General features: G+C 37.1%; 1 protein-coding gene across 1 annotated transcript; it reads right to left on the bottom strand.

The window, feature by feature from the left end:
• Positions 1-17193: 17193 nt before the first annotated feature.
• On the bottom strand, positions 17194-18141 carry LOC142441251 (olfactory receptor 5V1-like). Its single transcript, XM_075543301.1, has one exon. The coding sequence runs from the start codon at positions 18139-18141 to the stop codon at positions 17194-17196; it is 948 nt and encodes a 315-aa protein (XP_075399416.1).
• Between the last annotated feature and the right edge of the window lie 3764 nt (positions 18142-21905).

Here is a 21905-nt window from a genome sequence, read left to right as displayed (position 1 = left end):
ATTAGGGCCAAATTCATAAACCAAAAGAGATGGAAAGACCCTACATGTCCTTTGATGGACAAGTGAATTAGTATACTCTGGCACATGCACACAAGGGAGTACCATGAGGCACTAAAATGCAGGGACGATCACATGAATCACATCATTTCATGGGAAGACTTGTTGGGAATTGTTAAGCGAGGTCAGCCAATCACAAAAGGACAATTATAACCTGAATCTCCTGAAATAAGTATAATCAGCACAGTAGCTATAGAAGAAAAAACACTTATCTCACAATATACGGGTGGAGGCACACGTCAGGTGGAGGTCAAACCAAAACCAAGGAGGTACATGTGAATCCAACATAAAGGAAAGGAAGGTGGGATGAGGCAGGAGGAGGGATAAAAGGGGTGGGAGAGAAACTGAGGTGATGGAATGTGGGTACCTGGACACTAAACTATCCATGGGGAGAGTATTGGTTGTGTTGCCAGCAAATTGGGAGTGTTCATTCAGACCCCACCAGGGTGCACCAAAGCAGGAAGGAAACACAGCCACGTGGAGGATTGAATCAAAAGATTGGGCTACAGGGCTGGCGCAAACCACAGTCTGTAAAACCTCCATCCTAGATGTATGTACCACAAAGAACAACAAAAACCTTCAGGTGGGGCAAAGGAGCCAACTTACCATGCCCATACAGAAGCAAATTAAGGAGGAAAAAAAGAAAGGGATATTCAGACTTGACTCCATATTGGCAAACCAAGCCCGGAGGATGCTATCCCTCCACGGAGCTGCTAAGGAACAGAGAGGACTGTAGGACTGCCAACAGCTCAAGACATGTCCCCTAACTAGAGTGACTGCAATGGAGGAAAATTATGGGGACACAGGGTACAGAGATAATGTGGCCTCAATCACCCACAGTGGGACAAACCGAGAAGGGAGCATTACATATTAGCAATTGGGGCAAAGCCAATCCACAGAGCTACTAAGGAGGCCGCATATTAGATTTCAGGTTAGAAGGGGCAGCCCCTGAATTGCTCCAGGACGAGGGTGGAGAGATTCCTAAAGGCCAGTGGACAGACCTGGAATGACGTATGTTTTATTTTTTTATCTCCTTTTCTTTTTTCTACCTTTTGTTTTCTTATTGTTTGGACTAGGACATTGCTGGTTTGCCTACTTATATAAACCAGACATGGGAAGAAAGTTCGGGGAAGAAAGCAACGGTGCTAACGGCCCCAGAGAGTCTTGGGGGAAAAGGTGGTGGCGGAAAGTGTACATGAGCAAACAACTCCATAGACAGGGAAACAACTAGGGAATTAAAATCAACAACTAGGAGGTTGTAGGGAGCCTGTGGGTTTTACAGCAGCACCAATCTAGGAGAGAGGAAGTATTAAGGAGTGGAATAAGCGGCAACGTGGTGGTGGGGCAGGAAGAAGCAAAAAGAAACAGGAAATCTTTGGGAAGCAAAGACATAGATACAGTTATTAACATATATGTGTTAACCCATAAAACCCATAGATATGTTAACCCATAAAGTAGAGGCATTGGCCTACTTACATATATTTATAAGGCAATCATCTGAGGCTGCAGATGAGCCTTGGGCCTCAGATCATAACCTCCATCAATACAAGAACACTTTGTTCTAAAAAATGGTATTTTGTGGTGCTTATAACTTCACCCCACCCCACATCTGATCACTGAAAACAAAATGGGTGTATAAGAATAGGTGGTGAGGACAGCAGATGGTGCCTGGCTATTAAAAGATATAATGTCTGGTCCTAAAGGTGTGAAGTTAAACAAGCGACCCTCCAACAGTGAAGCGACAAGCCCACATGGAAGAACACACCCGGTCGCTGTGACCATGAAGTGTCATCGGGACCCAGTAAAAGGCATCAGAAGATTCATAACAAATAACACTCAAATAAAAATACAATGGGGAGAAAGAGGGGGTCAAAGGGAGATCCAAAGCCCATCTGTAGACAATGGAACATTCCCCCACAGAAGTTTTGCAGGGAAGAAAGGAGTCAATCAGGGTGCCATAGAGTAATGATGGATCAAGCAATATATCTCTGGTTGCTTGAGGCTTCCTCTTCCCCCACTATCATGACCCCAGTACTGCTTTCCTGTCTGGACTGGATCAGAGCATGTACATAGGTATAAGCAAGAGATAAACTCACGACACACAGAACCCAGTAACCAGAATGAGAATAGCTAGAGCAAAAGGGAATTGGGAAAGTGGGGACAGGTCAGAAGGAAGTGTTTACCAATAGCAATGAATGGCACATAACCACAACCCCCCTCCACGGAGAAGAATAGCAGAAACTAGAGAGGATGGGAAACAGCAGTTAGTTTGAGATATGAAAATAATAACAATCTGTAATGTATTAAGGGACCACACTGGTGAGTGGAAGGAGGAAAAAAGAGGAGCTGATCCTAAGGACTCAATAGAGAGCAAATATCAAGAAAAAAAAACGATGGCAATATATGTACAAATATGTCTGATACAATTGATGTATGGATTGTAACAAGAGTTGTAAGAACCTGCAATAAAATGGTCTTGTTAAAAATTAGAAAGGAAAGCAAAAAATAATCAAAATTGGAATGAATATAAAATAGTTCAACAAAACACTATTATTTGTTGATTGCCTAAATGAAATATATTTGTAACTAAGTCCATTTTTGCATTCACTCATTTTTAAAATATATTTATTGAGGGTTTTTAAAATCATTTTGGGAACCCTTATATCTCTTATCACAATCCATATATCCATCTATTTTGTTATGCACAAATGTACATATGCTGTCATCATCATTTTAAAAACATTTCCTTTCTCTTTGAGCTCTTGGTATCAACTCATTTCCCCTCCCTCACACTCTCTACCTCATGTACCCTTGATCATTTAATTTTTTTTTCTTTTCTTACACTGACTACTGTCTCACTTCGCCCACTTTTCCATTGCCCATCCCCCCTAAGAAAAGGTTATTTGTAGATCACTGTGATATGTTCTCCCACCACCTCCTTACCCTTACCCTATTGGTATCTCTATTAGGTATCAAAAATGATCCTAGTATTATTATTGATCCTGAGGGGTTCATCTGTCCTGGATTCCCTGTTGTATTGTGAGCTCTTATCTTTACCAGTGTACATGCTGTGGTCTAACTGGATTTGTAAGGTAGATTTGGGATCATAGTAGTTGGCAGGTGGAGGGGGCAAGGAAGCATTAAAGAACTAGAGAAACATTTTATGTTTTATCAGTGCCATTCTGCACCCTGACAAGCTCGTCTCTTCCTTGGGACCCTTCTGTAAGACTTTTTCCAATTGTCTACAGATGTGTTTTGGGGTCTCCACTCCACCCTCCCTCTCATTCACATTGATATGATGCTTTGTTCTGGGTCTTTGATGCCTGATGCCTGATTATGGACACCTCATGATCACACAGGCTGGTTTGCTTCTTCCATGTGGGCTTTGTTGCGTCTCAGCTGGATGGCCCTTTGCTTATCTTCAAACCTTTAAGACCCCAGGTGCTATATCTTTTGATAGCCAGGCACCCTTAGCTTTCTTCACCACATTTGCTTATGCACACATATTTTCTTTAAGAAAATGTTCACAGTGGTTGTGTTCCCATTTGTCAATTCTATACAAATAGTTTGAAACTACAGGTTACCATTTAACATAGTGTGTCAGTGTTCTTTCTGTGTTTTCTTTATTCTTTCCCTAGATTTCTATATTCCCTGTCCTTTGGCACTTGGTTCTCCACAGGAATGTCAGATCCAACTTTTTTTTTTAATACTTTTATTTGGTACTCTTACATCTCTTGTGACAATTCCTACATTCCTACAAAGTGTCAAGCACATTTGCACTTATGCCACCATCATTATTTTCAAAGCATTCTCTTCCCACTTGAGCCCCTGATATCAGCTACCCTTTTCTTCCCCTCCCAACACTGCCGGTCCTCCATCACAAACCCTTGATAATTTATATATTTTTCCATATCTTTCATTGTCCTCTGTCAATCCCTCACCCAATTTTCCATTATTTGTTCCCTTGGGGTGGGGTTCTAGGGTGATCCCTGTGATTGATTTCCCCTTTCTCCCCCTACCCTACCTTAATCCTCCTAGTAACTCTACTCTCCTTGTTGGTCCTGAGGGGTTTATCTATCCCGGATTCCCTGTGTTGTGGGCCCTATCTGTAGCAGTGTGCATGCTTTGGTCTAATCCTCTTTGTAAGGTAGAATTGAGGTCATGATAGTGGGGGGAAGGAAGCACCAAAGAGCTAGAGGAAATGTGTGTGTTTCATTGATGCATACTGCACCCTGACTGGCTCATCTCTTCCCTGTGGCCCCTCTGTAAGGGGTTGTCCAATGTCTACAGATGGGCGTTGTGTCTCCACTTCATGCCTCCTCCCCAACCCCCATTCATCCTGGGTGCTATTTTGTTTTGGGTCTTAGATGCCTGATACCTGATCCCTTAGGCACCTCATGATCACACAGGCTTGGGTGTTTCTTCCATGTGGGATTTATTCTTTCTGAGCTAGATGGGCACTTGTTTATCTTCAAGCCTTTAAGACCCCAGAGGCTATATCTTTTGATATCTGAGCACCATCAGCTTTCTTCACCACATTTTTTATGCACCCATTATGGCATCTGATTCACCTCCTGGAGGGCTTGGTGAATTCTTCATCTCTGATGAGCTAGAGATAAGCTGCTTTCACACACACTCACATGGACTTCATAGCAGAAAGAGATAAAGCAAAGTTTATTTAACATAGGACCACTTCAGTAGCACTGTTGGCTTAGTGGTTATGAGTTGGGGCTACACAAGGCCAGGTCAGATTCATATACTCAAAGGGAGTTCTTCCCTGCCTTTATGCTTCCTGTGTGTCAGAATTGACTCAATAGCAGGGAGTGCAAGGTCGCAGCAAGAGAGATAAAGCAGGACTCCCTCTAGAGGTGAACGAGATGGAATGACAGAAATATTTGAACATTTTAAAAGGTATAGTCAAAGGGGTGGACAATAGCAGTTCTGTACATGGTCTGGAAACTTTCTTAATCATTACTAATTGTGTCATTGTGTTTCCCACATATTTATTTCAAACTTATCCCAGGTGACAATTCCTAGCCAGAATGGCTCTAATCTCATCTCAGTCTGTAAACCTGCTTAAGATGTTTTAGTATGGCACTCAGTCTGACCTCATAGTGGAGACATTTACCAGGCCTGTTGTTTGTGCTGTAAGGACATAACTCTAAGAGATGACTTCCTTTTCCCTTTTACAGTTTGTAAAGAATTGACCTCTTCACTCCTTATGTCACTGCCATTACTACAAACATTTGGAGAGACTTCAGTGCATTCCTTAATCAACAGCCCACTGTTTCATGGCAAGGAGTTTGGTTTGGGAGTTTGGGAATACTTGTAAGGCAAAGATCTAGTTACTGCAGTAAGAACTGTGAAAAACACAAAAATCCCTGTTTTCAGAATTTTATATTACACTAGAGAATATTTATAAATATATATATGTGTATATATATATCATACGAAATATAATTTTTTAACTCATGGCAAGTACCAAAGAGAATAAAAACATAAAATGGGGAATGAAAATAAAATTATGAGATTAAAGATTAAAATTCAAACTAGGAATGGTTCATGGAAGTGATAATAATAGCAGAGATGTGGAGGAAGGAAGAAAGTGTCCTCCTCTTTGATGCCCTGCTGCAGCTGAGCTACTTTCCTCTTGACTTAGAAATCCTGAACCAATTGCCTGGTATATGTTGGCCTACTCAGAGGTATACCACCACCAACTGATAATGGGCTTACCTTCTTTTTATTTGTTGAAAAGATATTTCTTGTTTTTGGTTGAGCAGAATCAAATCTCACTCATTGTAATAAAGGCGACCTCAGGTAATCACTTTGAACTCAATTTATGTGAAAGTTTCCTTGGTGACAAATGGGTTGTTTCATTTGTCAACTTGTAGGTGTGGTAGTTACATAATCTGGTGTCAATTTGGGACTAGAAAGAATTAATAGAGAAAGGGTGGAGTCTAGTCTGTCAATCAGTTTATAGCAATGATGCCTATGTGTGGGGATGGCCTTCTCCTCAGAATTCTGGGAACTTCCGTATTTTATCCTTGGAGGCAGGAAATATGTCTTTCTCTTGGATCATTCCCTTGGAGACTCTACTGACAAGGCTCACTCCCTGGGAGATGCTATACTGACAGCATGCGTGGCTCTACACCCTGGTATCTGGAGAAGCTCTGGGACCTACCCTGTGGCAACCTGTCCTCTGGAGCTGGAGAAGTCATGCAGAGACCTGTCAATACTGAGATACTTACAATGCACTGGATCAACAAGACTTACAACTCAGTGGCACGGGATCCCCTTGAATTCAGCATCATTGCATGTTTTTCTTGAGTCTGAAGAGGACTTTATCTATTGGTATCTGACCTATGGGCTAATATTGGATTTAAGGGCTTAGACTGGATTGAGTTGGGATGCTTTCTCAATGTATAAATACCCTTCATATAAAACTCTCTCTTATACACATATATGAGTTTCCATGGATTTGTTTCTCTTGTCTACCTAGATTATGATCAGTTTCCATCCGTTTTAAAGGCAACTGAAACTTATGAAGGGGTTCTAATCTGAGACACATGGGGTCTAACATGAGCCCAAACAGTGGATGACAAGGGGTTTGTTTTGGCTGTTTTGGAACACATGTAAGACATGTACGTCCTTATGGCTCTTATCAGAATTTTATATTACCCTATATTAGAGAATATAGAGAAAATAGAATAGAATATATATAATAAGTTGAATATATTAGGACATTACAGGTACCAAAGAATATAAATATCATTTGATAGTTCATTCACATCAAGCAATATAGTAAAATTGCTACCACACTCAGTTTCCAAAAACTTTATTCCTTCATGAACTCCTTGATAACAAACAGATTCTCTTTACCCTGCCCCACCACCACCTCAAGACTCCAAGGTAACCATCTTTTTGCTCTCTCTATAGATTCATCAATTTTGGGTTATATACGCCAAACAAAAGAATATATAACAATATTCAATAGAATTACTCCCAATGGCAAAATATATCTGAGATAAACCTCTCTCTCTCTCTCTCTCTCTCTCTCTCTCTCTCTCTCTCTCTCTCTCTCTCTCTCTTGCTGTATTGAAAACCACAGAAAATATTGAAAACCAGAATAGACCCAATATGCATCAAAGCAATCAACTGACAAGGTTTTAACCATGCAAATCAGGTTTATCATCTTGATCTTCTCTAGCCATCTCTCTAATGCACTCTGGTAACAAGTGTCTTTCCAACCCTCCATTATGGACAGTAGGAAATCACTGGAGACTTGTTTCCTGTACAGATGTCACACATGCATTTACAGCTTCCATTGCCATCCATGGCCTTCTGCAAATCAGAATCTCATAATTTGGATTCTGATACCATTTCATCCTTTGGCTTCAGGTCATAAGGTTTCCTTTTGTCACTGATGTTGGTTTGCGTCTTCCATGTAAATGTAGTTGACACCTAATCTAGATTGCTGCTCTTAATCCAACACTTGAATAAATCTTTTTGCCTTAATTATAGATCCTCTTTTTCATTAATTGAGAGATCATACAAGTACCATATCATTGCACAGTTTAGTCCCATTATGCAGTGTTGTATTGTTGCTATCACAATCAGTTTCCGAACGTTCTTTTTCTTTATGGACACCTTGACATTATCTCCCATTTACCTTTTACCTCCCCCACACCCACCACTTTACCCACCCTTCCCCAAAACCATTATTCTACATACTATTCATCAATCCTGTGGTTCATTTATTAAAACACAGAAAAACATATTACACAACTACAGAAATTGTGTTAAATGTGACCCACACTAACATAAACCCTCTGAGATAAACTCTAATATGAACAAACAAAAAACAAATAAAAAATACAGAAAACGTTGAATACCAGATCAGGTCCAGCGTGCAACAGAGGAGCGATCAAACTGACAAATCTTTAACTGTTCAAGTCAGGTCTATCCCTTTGATCTTCTATACTCATCTCTCCAATGCACTCTGTTTAAAAACTACTTTCCTCTCATTCCTCAATTGTCGATAGTGGGAGATCCATTGAGCCTTATGTCCTATGTAGATCCCCCAAATGTAGATTGGACTCCTACTGCCATCCATAGCCTTCTGCACACTGGATTCTCATCCTTTAGGTTCTGATATGAATCCTTCTTATGAAATCAGATTGTTTGATTTATACTCATTTGGTGACTGATTATGGTATGCTTCTTTAATGTGGACTTAGTTGACATCTCACTTCGATGGCTGATGGCTTGGAGACAAGCCTTTTAGACACAAGCAGAGTGAGACTTCATTTTCTGGGCTTTGCAATATGTTATTAGGAGGACCAGCTCTCAAAAAAAAAAAAAGGACATGGTAAAGTTTTAGGTCAGTGAAAAAGAGGAAGATACTCAATGAAATGAAATAATACAGTGATATAATGAAATGATACAATGATACATTGGCTCAAACATAAGCATTGTGAGCAGAATAAAGCTGTGTCTATTGTTCATTAGGTTACTGACCTCAACATCAATGATAACATAGTTGATTACAGCTACAAATCATTGATTACATCTAACTCTATTTCATGCTGAACCTACAGCTAATACTCACATTGACTTAGAAAGAAGTAGTCCATAGAAATGTTTGATCCCTAAAAATTCATACTTCTGTAGTAGGTAGTCTTTTATTTGTTGCATGTGTGCTTTTTGCCAAAAAAGTATAACAAGAAGCAAAAAGCTAAAAAATATGAGGAAGATAATGGAAAAGAAGAGTTGGAGGTAAAATAAAAGGTCAAGATAGCAGAGAAAAGATGAAAATAAATAAGCAGTAGGAAATACGTGATTACATAATAATAAATGAAAATTTTGTTAGAGTACTTAGTGATTTCATAGTTTAAATTGTGACCCTGATCTGAGTTTTGTTACATCTCCCGTAAAAATATATAATTGCTGAATATTTTTCAAATTTGATATTTACTTTTGCATAATATTGTGAAAATGTCAACCAGTCAATGAAGAATTCAAGCAATATATTTTTGGCTTACACTAGGTTGCACATTACATTTTTAAGTGGATTTAGAAAGTAAATACATTGATTCTATCTCCTTAACATATTGCATAAAAACTTGAAGCTCTCTGATTCTGTATAATATAAGATATTTAGACAAGTTTCTGGCAAGGAACCAGGTTGAGTAAAGAAAGTATTTTTTCTGAGTAACCTCCTCCCTGGGAATGAAGACTCCAATTACCCATGATAAGAGAAGGACCGGCTTCTTCATTGGTTCCAGATAAAGGTGAGCATTCAAACTGTAGATTCAAAGGTTATTGTAAAACCCAACAGGAAACAGCAAAGATATATTATCTCAATAAAAATATCCCTTCATTTTAAGCTCGCTATTTGTAAGCATGTTTTTGATTCATATTTTACTCCTCGTTCTATATTCTATCTTAGATTGAGGTCACAATAGAATAGTGTCGAACTGCCTTTTAGGCAGGGTTTGATGGGGATTCAGTTGTCAAAAGCGGTGAGGTGTTTCACTGACTGGAGTCGGGCTGTGGCCTCTATGTTTGCCCCTGTGCTGCTTTGAAATGGGCTGTCAGGCCACGATTTGCAGCCTTTTCTCTTCTTTAAATTTTTAAAAGATGCCTAAAGGAAGGTAAATTTGGGGGGTGGCTCCCTGCCATGGGAAGGGGAACCACTCAAGAGTGAAAAGAGTCCCTCCACCCTGGTGCAGGTGCCTGGGGAGAGCCTCGACAGGTTGTGGGTGGCTGGCACAGGTGAGGGCACATGGCACATCGGGGGGTGGGGACCGTCACATTGGCCTGGGACAGGCCTTTGCTGCTGTGGGTGGGGGAAGTCGAGGAGCCCTGTGTGTAATGGTAAGGTTGGGAGGTGGGATACAGTGGCCACATTGGGGTCTGAGGTAGTGTGACTGTTGTTTGCTGCGAATCCCTCATACCTGGGTTGCTTCTCCCCTGGGCTCTGCAGTCAAGCTATGAGAGGCAGACGAATGCTGTTTGAATTGAGGATGCACTCTGCGTCCACCAGCCCTATGGACCTGGTATGTTAAGGAAATGCTGGGCTGGTGTGGGCTGGTGCAGAGCCAGCAGGAGAGGGGAAGGGGGGGGCGGGATTGGGACGGCCATGGAAGTGGCACAAACCAGCGCTGGTGGGAGACTCAGCAGAGGCAAGATGGGAGTGGGTGGGCAGACATTGGCATGGGTGGAGGGGGTTTCAGGCAATAATGCAGTGGGGAGGGCCCCTTACCTGCTACAGGTAGACTGCAGGTCAGTTCCTTGGGCCATGGTGAATGGAAGAAGAGACCACAGCATGGCGGTAGACCCCCACCATGTGGAGAACTGAACCATGGGAAAAGGGAGGAGCTCTCTTACGGGACTGTTGAGAATGGGCAGCTGCTGGGTGGGTGTTCTGCTAGAGCTGCGTGGGTCTCCGCAGGGCAGCCAAGCAGCTCCTGAAATGGTGACCAGGCCTGAGGGTGGGGTGGTGTATACGCAACTGCAGCCGCAGTGCTGGTAGCATATAGGGGCAGTGCAGCCGGATGAGCTGAGATGTCCCAAGGATCATATCACAGATCCCTGAGATCTTCAGCTCAAGGAAGATGTAGGGAGGGGTTGCCTTGTGGCCAGGGGAGGTCTCAGGGTTGTCACAAGGGTCCCCTCCCTCACCAGAATCCTCCCATTACTCCTCTCAGACACCAGCCCCACTGTGGGCAAAAGAGCTCTCCGTATGTGCACCTTCCCTGGGCTCCATCTTGACTGCAGCCAAGAATAGTTCTTTAGGTGAAATAGCAGGTCTTCGTTATATTTTATAAAAGTTCTTGACAAGATTAGTTTTAGACTCCTAGTGTGGGGTAAGAGAAATCAAAGACAATAGCATGGCTTTTCCCAATGCAAATGGAAACACAAATTTATCATAAATTGCGAAGAAGATTGAGCGTGAATTGTTTTTGTTTTGTTTATAGGATACAACAGATCGTTTTCATTAAAGTAAAATATGAAATTGTAATATTTGGATGCTATCACCTTGGACTGAGTCTACTGATCTTTTCTTATCAAATTATTGGGCAGTCAATGAAGTATAAGTTTTGTTTGAATCTTGGGAGATGGCAAACAGCACACTTTCCCTGCTGAAAACCAGTCATTATGTTCTTTTGGCAAACACTAAAAACTAATTACTTCAGAAATGTTCGAAGAAAAATTGGGGGCATTTTTGGACAGTTTAATCCTTGATAAAAAATAAAACTAGAAAGTAATCTAAAGAACTCAAAGTGCAATCTAAATTCTAAAGTCCCTGAATATATTTCCTTAAAACCTGGGATACAGAAGATGCTTCTTGGTCTCAATCCCTGTGGCATGGGCCCTGTGTGTTACGCTGGGTTCCATAAGGTTAGTAGTTTGAAACCATCATCCACTCCAAGGAGAAAGACAGAGGTGTTCTATTCCCATCAGAGTTGCAATCTCAGAAACCCCAGTGCATTTCCACTCTGTCATGATGTATTGGCATCAACTCAATGGCAATGTTCTTATTATTTATTTTACATTCTTGATCTACCTGTCTTATCTAGGATTCTTGAGTCCTATAACCCCTAATTTATGTTTTTTAATTAATTTGTTTCTGAGTTTATCTTAATTTCCTAATGAATGTTTTAAACAATCACCTTCAAACTGGATATGTGTCCCTTGACAAGAGATCTGACCAAGTGGTACAATAAGCAGACCTACTTGCAGCCTGGAGGGTAAAATGACATGATCTCCTCTGATCACACCTTGAGGAATGCCATTGATTTAGTGTTTAAAGCCCTTGTCTGCAATTGGAAAGTCTGGTGGTTTCGGCCAACCGGACACTACATGTGAGAGCATTGTAACCATCTGTTTTCCCTATAATAAACTTTATAGTCTTGGAAACTCTACAGATTAGTCCTACTGTTTTCACCAGGGCCACTATAAATTGGAATAGACAGGTTTAACCACACATCAATGATTAAATCACCTCCAGCTTTATTTGGTATATTGCACGAGTTTTGGGAGCTCTGTACTACAAATAATCTCAAATTGTGTGATTGTAGTGGGATCAATGTTGTGGGTAAAAATATCACAAATGGCTCCTCCTGTCTGTTTGCATATGTTTATTCAGGCCAGCTGCCCATTTCCCCATTAAAATTCCTGCTAGGATGACCTCACATGGAATCCATTAAATATTTGTACATGTTTATTATAGACAATTTGTTTTGTGGTTTAGATCACCATGTGTAAAGCAACAACTTAAATCTGGTTAGCCTGTATTGCATGACAAAACTATTGTGAGTTCCATATACACACAGACAGGACAGTGTTGACAAAGATGGTAAAATCGGAACTGAATGTATAGAACAGCTTAATCTTAAGATTAACCCTTTCTGGAATTGAGGTGGCAAGGCATTCACAGCAGCCAATGGATTCCAGACCTATTTTAAATTTAAATCCATTATAATATTTTGTGTTTGATTCCTCCCTACCAACTGCCAACAGTTTTAACATGGTTCTGATATTTCCTTTGGTATTGTTGGTCAGCTCTTGCATATATATAGATGTTTCAAAAAGTCTGTGGAGAAATGGAATTAAATAACAGATAAAAATAAAATATTTTTAAAAAATAAAATATTTAATCGCCCTAATAAAATGTAAAAAAAGAAAAATAAATAAAATAAAAAATATAATCAATGCTTAAGACCCTTTTTTAAGATTAAAAGAGCCACTTAGCTTGCTCCAAAAAAATTGAGGGCTCTGGGTGTTCTGCCATGATTTCACATTGCTAACTGAATAAAAGAAAAATTGGTGCCCTTTAGTATTTTTTTCCAGATTAGAAAGAAAAGAAGTCACAAGGAACTAAATCAGGACTGTATGTGAATGCCCAATTATTTTCTATTAAAAGTCTCACAAAATGGTCTTTATTTGATCTAGGAAATTAATGATCAAGGTCATTCGCATGGTGGGCACCCTCTGGTACAGATTTTGCCTGTGTTTTCTGGTAAAGCTTTGGCTAATTTTCTCAAAACACTTATCATAATAAGCAGACTTAATTATTCTTTGTACTTTGTGAAAGTCAACAAGCCAAACACCTTAAGCATCCAATAACAGTTTCTCTGGCTTTTGCTCTTGACTGATACATTTGTGCTTTCAGTGGACCACTTGTGCCTATCGGTAGTTACTGCTCTGTCTTCAGAGTTGTGCTGTAAAGCTATGTTTTACCTCCTGTTAGAGTTCTTGCAAGAAATGCTTTAAAATCGTCATCTCATTTGTGTAAAACTCCTATGGAAAGCTCTGCTTTCATCTGCAGTGATGTGGGTGCCACAATTTTGGCACTCCTGGAGCATAAAATTTACTCAACTTTAATTTTGCAATTCAAAATTGTTAAGATGAAACAATTGAGAAATCTATGTTGTTAACTGTTTATTTGTGAATTATCCATCCTGTTCAGTTCAGGCACAAAATTTTATGCAATTTTATGTGAATGGTCTGCCTATGTTGGCTTCATCTTCAACATTGCCTCTTTTCTGCTGAAAATGAGTTATCAATTTGCCAGCTATTGATTTGTTTGGGGACATAGTCCCATATACTTTTTTATTAAAGCATCAATGAAATCACCATTCATTCATTAAAGTTCACCATTAATTTGATGTTTGTTCTTGCTTCAATTTTAGCAGAATTATTTTTGCTTTGATAAAGGCCCCTTTAAAACTAATGTCTTATACCTTTTAATACATAAAATTACTACTCATATATTTTATAAGAAAATCTTATGGATTTATTTTATTTTAAATTTTTTCCTGATTCAAAATTCCCATGAGAGTTTTTAAAGACATCCAGTACAATTAGTCAGTTTTGATTTTGAAAATGGGGTATAAAATGATACATCATTTCACATATGCCAGGTATCCAAGACTAGTAAAGTACCTAACATGTGGCTTTCCTTGGGTTTAATTGATGTACTTTAAATCAGTTTGAAAGCTATTTTAAGCTGATCTGTCCATCAACATTAAATCAGATTGACTCAATAGTAATGGACTCAATTTTTGTTGGTATTACTATTTGGGTATCAACAGTGACTTGAGTAATGCAAATGCAACACCAATATTACACTGGAGAAAAAACTATACAAATAATTGATGAAATATTAAATATGAAATTACATAGTAAAATGGGCACATGGTTAAATTTTTAAGTTTTTATCAAATCATGTATAGGATTATATTTAATAAATTCTGTGATTTTTAATGCAATGATGTTTCTACTTGGTTGTAACATATTAAGTATAAATTATGCTATGTTGAGCACAATTAAAGAAGGCAAAATGTAACACTTCCTAAATCTTTACACTTATTGTTTCATTTTCTTTTTCACTTCTGCATAGATTTCCCCCTGCATCTAAAGTTAAATAACAGATATTTGACTGGTTTCAACCATGATTAGTCCTATAACATGTGGTGCAAACAGACTGAAAACATGCTGAGTTGAGGACGTGACCTATCAAATCAGTTATTAGCCTCTGTGACAAAGGTACACCATATAAGGTCTTCGTTGTTAAGGTTCCATAATATGCGAAAGATCAATGCTGGTTCAAGGGAGACCAGGATGATTTGAGTGAAATAAGCACACATCAATAGGGTGAGGACGGCTGTGCTTCATCGTAAGGAGAGCAGGATTCTTCTAAGAGGAATTCCGTCATGCTATTAAACAGCAGACAGTGTGAAAAATTAGAGATGCAGAGATGACAAATACTGCCTATAATGACAAAATCTTATCAAAGGTGAGTTCATCTAACTGAGGACAGTTTACTGGAAGTAATTGAGATGAAGAGGCATGGTAAAAAGAATAAAATTGACATATCATTGCTGACCTAATAAGGAATATTATACAATTAGTAGTTCAGAGAGATATTATTCCTATCTCTAGAGTGACAGAGTGAGAAATGAGAGAGATTCATAGAAACAGCATTCCTCTCCTCACAATGAATATAAATCTTCAACTCCAAGATGAGCTTACTGCCACTGAGTTAATTCTGATCTATAGCAACCCTCTAGTCAGCAGAGAATAGCTCATGTGTCTGAAGCAGCAGGATTCAAATGATACCAATGGCCTCCAATTTACAATGCTGACAAAGATAACATTCAGTGTCTTCCTGTTACACAAAGATTGCATAAGTCAGTGGTGACTCAATGACAACTAACGTAACTTTTGAATTTCCGAAAAAAATGATGCCAGGAACAAGAACTTCGTGCTACAACTGAGTTTATTGATGTGTGTGTGGGACGATGTCACTTGTATCTTTGCAAATAAAGAAGTGCAGATGATAGAATAGTGAACCAAATAACGTATGTGCTATTGGAGATGCATGTAGATTTAAGTAAATCCTCTCCTTTGAGGGATATGTGGAACTGAGAATGCTTGTGGTCACAGGAAACTTAAAGGAGCAAAGATTTATAGATTGGAAACCAAATGGAAAAGAGAATAATCAAAATGATCAAGCTAAGGATGCATATTAACAAGATATTTAGGTATAACATGTATAACATATATTGAAATGGGAATGAATATAAACATAATGAGGGTTATTTAGATATAGATGACATAAATATATGCAAATAGAGGTGTATAAGAATACGTATGTGTTTGATTATGGGAACAGAATATGGCAATCGATCCACATTTGTTTAAAAAACACTCAGCTTAAATCTCTAATACTAGAGAAATTACTAAAACTTGACTCTTGAGTCATAAAAATATCTGTTTTTTTAGGATATGAACGAATGAATAAACTACTCACTGTATAATATGTAAATTATTGTCCATAAAACTGTTAGAAAAATAAAACAGAGAGAGACACCAGTTGCTGAAAATGATAATATGCTTAATAAAATAAGGGACACGTAATAAGGTGAACACATAATGATGTTAATTGACCTAAAAATGAGCGCAATGATAATAATTGAAAAAATGGGGTACAGCAATGTGGAATTTTCTTAAATGTACATGAATTCTAACTTGAACACATCAAAGAACAAATGTAGATAGAGATAAATATTCATATACGTAAAGCCCCCAAACCAATTATCATCAAGGCATTCCTAAATCCTTTATATAAAATTCTGGGGTTTTTGTAAGTCTTTATTGTAGTAGAAACCCTCATCTATATGCTGTGGTTTGAAAGAATATCTTGTTATTAGCAGCCCAAAACTTACCCAGCATCATCCCAAGATTCATGGAAGTTGTTGTTAAGTGAAACTAAATAGTTTTTGACCAATGAAGATGCTACAAACAACAGACAGAAATCAACACCGTCCAGTCCTGTGCCATCTTCACAATTATTCCTAGATAACTGAACTCATTGCTACAGACACTGTGTCAATCCAGCTCAGAGAGTTTTCACCTTGTTCGTTGCCATTCCTCTTTACCAAGCAGGGATTTCTTCTCCTGTGACTGGTCTCTCCTGATAACAGGCCCAAAGCACAGGAGACATATCCTCATCACCCTTGCTTCTAAAGTAGTTTCTAGCTGAATTTATTCCAGTACAGATTTTTTTCTTTTGACATTCGATGGTAATTTAATATTCTTCAGCATTACCTTAATTGAAATTCATGAATTGTTTGGTATTCTTAATAAGTGTCTAAATTTCACATCCATATGAAGCAATTGGCATTTGAAACTATCATAGCTGGGCCAGGCACACCTTAGACTGAAAAGTAGCATCCTTGCTTTTCAACAAGTTACAGAGGTCTTGTGCAGCTAATTTACCCTATGTAATGTGTCTTTTGATAGCTTGACTGCTGCTTCTAGGAGCACTGATTGTGGCTCCACATGAGTATACATAGAGAAATCTTTTGCTAGTGAGTAGATTTTGATCTTTTAAGGACACAACAGAAGTGCTACATTGGGTTTTCAAGGACGTGATAGTCACAGAAGCAGATCTCATTCTGAGGAATTAGTAAATCAGAAATGTTGACCTTTTAATGTGACCCAGGGTCTAAAGAAAGATTGCTCTATAATTCTATGTAGGCGTGTGTACATTTCTATATTGCATATAGGTCTGTCTTGTATATATCAACAATATTATTCTTATAAGTGATTCCAAATTGAATAATATCATCCTTCCTGTAAACATGTATGGTGGCATAAAACTCTTCTGAGAGCCCCTTTTACTTCTGTATTTCTCAGGCTGTAGATGAGGGGGTTTAACATTGGGGTTAAGATACCATACAGCATGGAGATGAGCCTGTCTCTGGCTGGAGAGTGGTGACTGGGAGAAGGGCGGACGTAGGTAAATATTGTTGTACTGTAGAACAAACAAACCACAAGGAGATGGGAAGCACAGGTGGAGAAGGCTTTGCGTTTCCCTTCTGCTGACCGGATTTTCAGGATGGTGGATACAATGTAAACATAAGAGGTACCAGTGATCAAGAAGGCACTGAATCCCAAGATGCCTCCTACCACTAAGGAAAGCATTTCTGCCTCATATGTGGAGGAGCAAGAGAGGGCCACCACTGGAGGAATGTCACAATAATATTGGTTGACATGATTAGATTTACAGAAAGACAGGCGGAATGTGAACACGGTGTGCAGAAGGGAGTTCAGAAACCCTGCAACCCAGGTTCCAGCGGTGAGCAGGACACAGCGTCCCTTTGTCATGATGAGGGTATAACGAAGGGGGAAACATATGGCCACATATCGGTCATAAGCCATGACAGCAAGAAGGAAGACTTCTGTCCCTACCAAGGCTGCTAGAAAAAACAGCTGCAAAACACATCCAACAAAAGAAATATTTTTCTTTTCAGTCAAAAGGTTCTTGAGCATCTTGGGAACAGTGGCTGAGGGGCAGAAAATATCTACCAGAGACAGATTTGCCAAAAAATAATACATAGGTGTCTGCAGCTTTGTCTCAGTTCCAATGGCAAGGAGAATGGCTCCATTTCCTACCAAAGTGACCTGATAGATTGCAGCAAAGACCACAAAGAGAGAGTAGCGCACTTCAGGGAGATCAGATAGCCCCATGAGGATGAACTCGGTGACAGTTGTTAGGTTGTAGACACCCATCCCTTCTCTCCACGTGGGTCTTTTTTGAAGGAAAGAAATCAGGAGACACAAATTATGCTCAAAGCCTAAGAATATGGTAATGAGAAACATATGGGAAATTGTAATTTAAATTTGATTGCCTGTTTACTAATATATTTTAAATATTTCAATGATTGTACGCATGATCCTTCTTTACCTATTTATCCTCAATTCCTTAAAAAGAGCCTTTGAATTTCACTTAATAGAACCATTCTTGACCCTTAGGAATTATATGAGATTTCACAATTCAGTGAGAGCTGTTGATGAAATTCTCACCTTTGCTTTAGCACTTATTATTCCCTGTATTCTTATAATGCATGTAGTTTTATTCACTATCTCTATACTATGCATTTTGACGTGGAAACTATGTATTATTCTTTGATGTGTTCTTAACTAACACAACTAGTAGACATATGGTAAAAAATATGGTATAATAATTAAGTATTGACTAAAAGAATGACTGAATTATATCTTAACTACCTTGAAAAGTATATAACTTCAAAATTATACAATTGAAATATGAACATTTTCTTATTATTTTCTCAAATAGTTGCCATCATAAGTAAATAAATATTTTTTGTTAGATAATATAATGAAATCTTGTTTTTGGTGTATGAATGTGACTCAAAAAGGAAACAGACACAGTAAAAAAAAGTAAAATTATGTAGCTAGTTTTGGTTAACATTCCAATTATATTTAATATGCCATATTAGCCATAAGTACACCATTTATAAGAAATTTAAATAAAATTCTTTACCTGAAAGTTTGCAAATCAGTTTTCTATAACTTTTTATGCCAAATTATAAACTTCCTCTTTTGAATTTATTTTGAATTATTTTTCTGTAAATTGGGAATTAATATCTATATATCATATCATTCATATATCATGTAATTCCTTAATTCAATCATGTCTAACATATTTGCACATTTACTACCACAGTCAATTTCCATACATTTTTAATCTACACGGGCACCTTGACATTGTCTCCCCTCCCATTCCTCCGCATCCACCACAGCACCCTGTTCCCTCCACCCGCCCTGAAACTCTGATTCTACTTGATGTCTTTATAGGTTTATCAATCCTGGGTTTCATATACTGATAAATGAAAAGACATATAACATAGCGTCAAGAGCATGACCCCCCCCAATGACCTAACCCCTAATATGTGCAAAGAAACACCAAACCAAAACAAACAAAAATGCAGAAAATGTTGGACAACAGATCAGGTTCAGCTTGCATCATAGGGGGGATCTGCTGATAAGTTTTAACTATTCAAATAATATTTATTCCTTTATTTTTCTACACTGAACTCTCTAAAAACGAATATAGCCTGTGAATGATTACAAATTCCAAGGAAATAAAAAGGCAAAATTCCCATTTAGAGTGCAGTATATTTCTTTTGACTAATGGGGAAACTACTGATAGTTTTTTTTTTGGCTAAGATAAATGTGAAATATAAATAATACAATGAATTCATAATTATTTATTTTAGCAAAAAAGAAATATATTGCTTTATACCATTTTTATTCCTCTCATGCCAAAATTAATATGAACCGTGGAAGTACTTTTGTGGTATTTCTCTTATTTCTGTAAACAGCACTAGAGACAAGTTCTGTAGTGTACTGCTGAAAAATTTGTTCCTGTGAATGCTCTTAGGATCATACTCTGATTATAATCACTAAAATATTAGTCAATCAACCAGTTTCTTGAATGAATAAATGAAAAATATTAATAACTACTGGGTCAAATCTAAAATACTTAATATTCTGATGAACAATTATAATGGGTAGTCTATAATTATATGTTAATTTTTGAAAATACAACTAACAAAAGATGAAAAAAGCACAATTTTACAAAAAAACTGTGAAGTTTAAACAGTAAGTTTTATATTAAACACCTTTTCACTTACCTTTATGAATTTGATCACTTTTTGTCTGAATGAGAATTGTAAGAAAAAAGTCAATACCTGAAAAAAAAATCCCAGACTAGCACTACTACATTACACTACATTATCAACATATACCATGTAAATAATAAGATACATTATATCTAAAAACAAAACTTTATATCCATCTTAGTATATTTAATATTGAGTTTTGAACTGGTTCCTTCAATGCATAAATCATCACACCATAATAGCATCTTTACAAAATCAAATTTTTTCTTAACTTAGATAGTCTATAATTTAACCCACTGTTTTCTTCAACTTTACATTCCAGATGTATCATTATCAATGAAAAGTCTCCAAAAGAAATATAAAATGAACCAAAATGTAACAGTGAAGAAGAGCAAACTACTTGTTTATATATAAAAGCCTTATTCAAATGTATTGTACAATTAATTTTATACACATTTTCCCCTGAGCAAATGTGGGTAAGTCGTAAGTGGGGTGAGGGAGGATAATTAGAATTATAAAGGGAATAAGTTTACCATCTTGATATTTCTAAATTACCACCCATCAAAAACTGGACACTTCCTTTATCATGCAAGTTGAAATCTAAGTTTTAGAATATTTTCTTTCTTTTCATAGTTTTGGTTAAGAATTGCTTTACCAGACAAAACTAAAGAATAGACCATTACTGTGTTTTTGTTTTGTATTTCTCTCATGGAAAGGATCATTTAAAAAATTCTAACATCAACTTTTTGAACTTTGTGTTATAGTTTTCAAGAAAATCATACTTTCCTCAGTTACTCTAAAAATAATACATTTTTTCACAATAAATATATCTTATATTTGTAATTATCACAATAGTTCTACAACCACTAACAAAGTTCAAGGTTATTTTATGATAATATTGTTTTTGGAGTATATTTTAATAAATTGTATAAATAGTATATTATATTAATATACAATTTGATATTCTTTCATTATTACTACACTAGAAATGTGACATACAGTAAGTTTGAGATTTCTCTTTTTAATTGATAGTGTAACTATTTTCCTCCACTTAGATAAAATCTTATTTAAAAAAGAATATATAAAATGTATGCTTAGCTATTTAATTGCAATCTCATTTCCATTTACTCAGTTCCTACCCATGTTAACAATTCATAATTATAAACATTATGATTGTTTTTCTTAAAATATATAATTAACTGTTTATCTCTATGTATTTTAAGTTCCCTTTAATTTTTATACTAAAAGATACATTATTAACATCATGTCTTTTTATTTTTTAAACTGAAAATTTGTTTTAAAATAAGGAAAACTATGGAGAAACATGTACTTCATTATTTTTATTTTTTAAACTGAAAAATTGTTTTAAAATAAGGAATATCTATCTATGGAGAAGCATGTACTTCATTATTTTTAGTAATATTCCTTTAGCTAAATGAATAATATTTCACAATGCTGTGTATTATACTGCAATAATATTTTACAATGCTGTGTAGTATACTGAAATGTAATCAGAATAATTATATACCATCTTAAATATGAAAAGATGTAATAATGAAGTGTATACCTCGACTTCTATTGTGTGTTCCCCATTGTATAATTTTCTCTACCTGTGAATTGTATATAAATGTAAATGTATATGTATGAAACATTGGCAGTGGTTAATTTGTCTCTTTTATCCAATTTATTATATATAGTAATATTTTATTCTTTTGTATTTTTAAGCAATATTTTATTTTGTGGATGGACTTAAGTAAACATAGCCATTGTTTTATTGGAAATCATCAGGGTATTTCCAATATTTTTGAATAAACATGTCTATGAATTTCACAAACTATTTTCCGTTAG

The sequence above is a fragment of the Tenrec ecaudatus genome, chromosome 2 (genome assembly GCF_050624435.1).
Source record: "Tenrec ecaudatus isolate mTenEca1 chromosome 2, mTenEca1.hap1, whole genome shotgun sequence".
NCBI classification, from domain to species: Eukaryota; Metazoa; Chordata; class Mammalia; order Afrosoricida; family Tenrecidae; genus Tenrec; species Tenrec ecaudatus.
Note: the sequence above shows the minus strand (reverse complement) of the source record. Positions and strands in the feature narration are given on the sequence as shown.

Coding starts and splice junctions, on each gene's coding strand:
- LOC142441251 (XM_075543301.1), bottom strand. CDS start 18,141: ATGGGTGTCTACAACCTAACAACTGTCACCGAGTTCATCCTCATGGGG.